The sequence below is a fragment of the Hordeum vulgare genome, chromosome 7H (assembly GCF_904849725.1).
Source record: "Hordeum vulgare subsp. vulgare chromosome 7H, MorexV3_pseudomolecules_assembly, whole genome shotgun sequence".
NCBI lineage: Eukaryota > Viridiplantae > Streptophyta > Magnoliopsida > Poales > Poaceae > Hordeum > Hordeum vulgare.
This window is the reverse complement of record NC_058524.1, coordinates 599,955,218-599,958,400: the sequence shown is the minus strand read 5'-3', so window position 1 is coordinate 599,958,400 and position 3,183 is coordinate 599,955,218. Positions and strand designations below refer to the sequence as shown.

Here is a 3,183-nt window from a genome sequence, read left to right as displayed (position 1 = left end):
GTTCGGTGAACTGAAGCGGCATCGCTCTAACACACATTTCAACAAACACCTCTAGTGCATAAAAAAAAGTGGAGATCAAGCACCCACCCACAATCCTCCATCCAAGAAAAATGCAACGAAGAGGGGAGAGGGGGGCTGTGCTATATATAGGCAGAGGACTTTAGTCCCGGTTTGAGACACAAACCGGGACTAAAGGTGGCGCACATGCGGGCTGCCCACCGCGTAGCCCTTTACTCCCGGCTTGGGACACGAACCGGGACTAAAGGCTCCTTACGGGCCGGGACTAAAGCCTCGAGGGAGGATATGAGAATTGGGGCGACGTGGCCGGGCCTTTAGTTCCGGCCCAGAGGCAGGCCGGGACTAAAGGGTACAGGCCAAAGGCCCGTTTTCTACTAGTGTATGTGTCCAGCCAACGAGCCAGTATAATACACCAGAGTACGAAAGATATAATATACACATGAAATCAAAACCATACAGCTCTTATATGTGTCTCCCGTGACCGTGATGATCAGGGTATGCCAGCCCCTAGAGCTTCCATGCCAGATATATTCCTTTGTCCGATGCTATGCTCCAGATTATTATGGCCACACTTGTAAACCAATCAAATATTTACATGCACACAGCAGACAACATGCATATAGGAGTATCTTCTTGGAAACTAAAGGAAACTCTCATGGCACAGCTCCCAGGATTTTGTTCATTAGTGAAGAGCAGATTAAGCTCCAATGATGAATGTCACACACGTAACATGCCAGTACAATAATGGTTGCACATGAGTTTTGGAAACTACCACGGCAAGAATGAAACTAATTACCTCGATTGATAATGACATGAACGAGGCACTTGCACACCACACCCGGTCTATAAGTACCACCCCCAAACAACCCAAGAAAACCATCCCAAGCTACCATAGCCTACAAGCTTAATTAGCCATATACCAGCACGATCCATCAGTAGCAATGGCGCCTTCCAAGCTCGCCTTCTTCCTCGCTCTGAACCTGGTCCTCCTTGCCGCCGTGCAGGGCTGCGGTCCCTACTGCCCACCGGTCGTCCCCACCCCGCCGATCGGCGGGGGCAGCTGCTCGATCAACACGCTGAAGCTGGGCGTCTGCGCCAACGTGCTGAACCTGCTGAAGCTTAAGATTGGCGTGCCGGCGAACGAGCAGTGCTGCCCACTCCTGGGCGGGCTCGCCGACCTCGACGCCGCCGTGTGCCTCTGCACCGCCATCAGGGCCAACATCCTCGGCATCAAGCTCAATGTCCCCATCGACCTCACCCTCCTACTCAACCAGTGCGGCAAGAAGTGCCCCGCCAACTTCACCTGCCCCATGTGATCCATCTATCCATCGATTTACTCGTAGCTATTGCATGTCATACGCGCGCACTGTTACAGTTCATATGTCAGGCGTTTGCATGGGCTCCCTCGCTCATGCATGCATGCTTTATAAGCTTGTGATTGATCAATGTCATTGTATCACGTTATGGTATCTAAATGCATGATTTGCATATTGTAAAAGGATATACATACTTGTACACGTACCTGGAATAGAAAGGTTGTTCAAGTTGGGTTAAGTCGACTCGTGATATGCCAGCTCTTGAGTTGTATATTCATATGTACATGCATGATTGCATCAATCATGATCAGATCCACATCTTTCCCCATGCATTAGATGATCCTTGATAAAACTAAAAATCTTGCTGAAGATTTTCTTCTTCTTCAATGTCACCTTTTACATCTTGACGTTCTAGGTGATCCATAAAAAATTAAAGGATGCATGTATCGTACTACTGATTATCCCGCAAGGCAAGACGTACACTCGTAGATGTCATAAGTGCATGCACGCATAGTTTTTTTTTATATATACAATGGCAGATGCGCTCACGTACATGTACATACACTCATCTATATGAACATACACACGCATCCTATATCTACTAGGGCCTTCGAGATATTGAGTTAGCATAACATTTGAGATTGACGAAATCATCAGAGACGTTTAATGATAGATGGAAACATCTTCTTTAACTGAACGAACATCGCCATGTGACATTTGTGGTAAGCAGTTCAAACTTATTAAGGAGAGAGTTGAATAAATATAGAAAATTTTGAGCATTGGTGTCAAGTCTAACTGGTGGTCTGATTCCACCACAAGTAAGCTAACTATTTTACCTATGCTCAATTCGCTACTTAAGTTAGCATAATGTATTCTATAGTGAATATGTACAAATTATCCATTGTTGTATCTTGTTGTGGCATCTAACTGACTCACATGTTCATAGAAGGACACACATAATAATAAAAAGAGTGAATTCCGGTTTTTACCTTCTATTTTAATATTTTTGACACTAGTTACCCGATTTAACGCGATTTCATCTGTTTTAATCCATTTAGCAAAAATGTTGCCATAATTTACCTTGCTTAAAATTTTGTGAGCGTTTTGACCGATGGGTCTCAATTGTAAAGTCCAACTGGCATGTCACATCAGTGGGGCTTTTCTCATGGTTTTTCTGCACGTCGAACCACATCGTCTGCCTTCTCCTGACCGGTCAGGGCCTCATTTGTTAGGAGGGGAAGGACGAGGTAGGGGACGAGCGGCAGGCAAAACTTCAAGGCATGGCTACTGGCAAAATCGGAGCTAATACGACAATCTTCTCCCCTCCCATGCATGGCTCCATCCTCTCCTGCTCAACCCAGGTGGTTATGTTTTTATGGCTGGATTTTCTCTCAGTCCGAGATGCATATTTGATAGGTTTAGGCTCCTTGTTTCCGGTTCAAAGAAGTATGGTGATGAAATGACCTTACTTCATAAGGATGGCATGATCCCATTGAACAAATTGTAGGAGAAATTGTTACTGATGTAATCATGTATGTTTTTCTACAGCATTGTCATGTATGACCCTAAGTATGCATGATTATGTGGATCAGATTAAAACTGGTGTGTAAATATACTACTTCACTTACTTTGATGTACGTATATATCTAAATACCTAGTCAAGTAGCGAATATGTTGACCTCGTAGTGAGTTGGTATATATTGTTGGAAATATACCCTAGAGACAATAATAAATTAGTTTATTATATTTCCGTGTTCATAATAATCGTTTATTATCCATGCTAGAATTGTATTGATTGAAAACTCAAACACATGTGAGGATACATAGACAACACACTGTTCCTAGTGAG

General features: G+C 44.1%; 1 protein-coding gene across 1 annotated transcript; it reads left to right on the top strand.

The window, feature by feature from the left end:
• Positions 1 to 881: 881 nt before the first annotated feature.
• Positions 882 to 1,572, top strand: LOC123411999 (cortical cell-delineating protein-like). Its single transcript, XM_045104957.1, has one exon. It carries the CDS (start codon positions 960 to 962, stop codon positions 1,332 to 1,334), a length of 375 nt encoding a protein of 124 aa, XP_044960892.1. The 5' UTR covers positions 882 to 959; the 3' UTR covers positions 1,335 to 1,572.
• Positions 1,573 to 3,183: the final 1,611 nt, after the last annotated feature.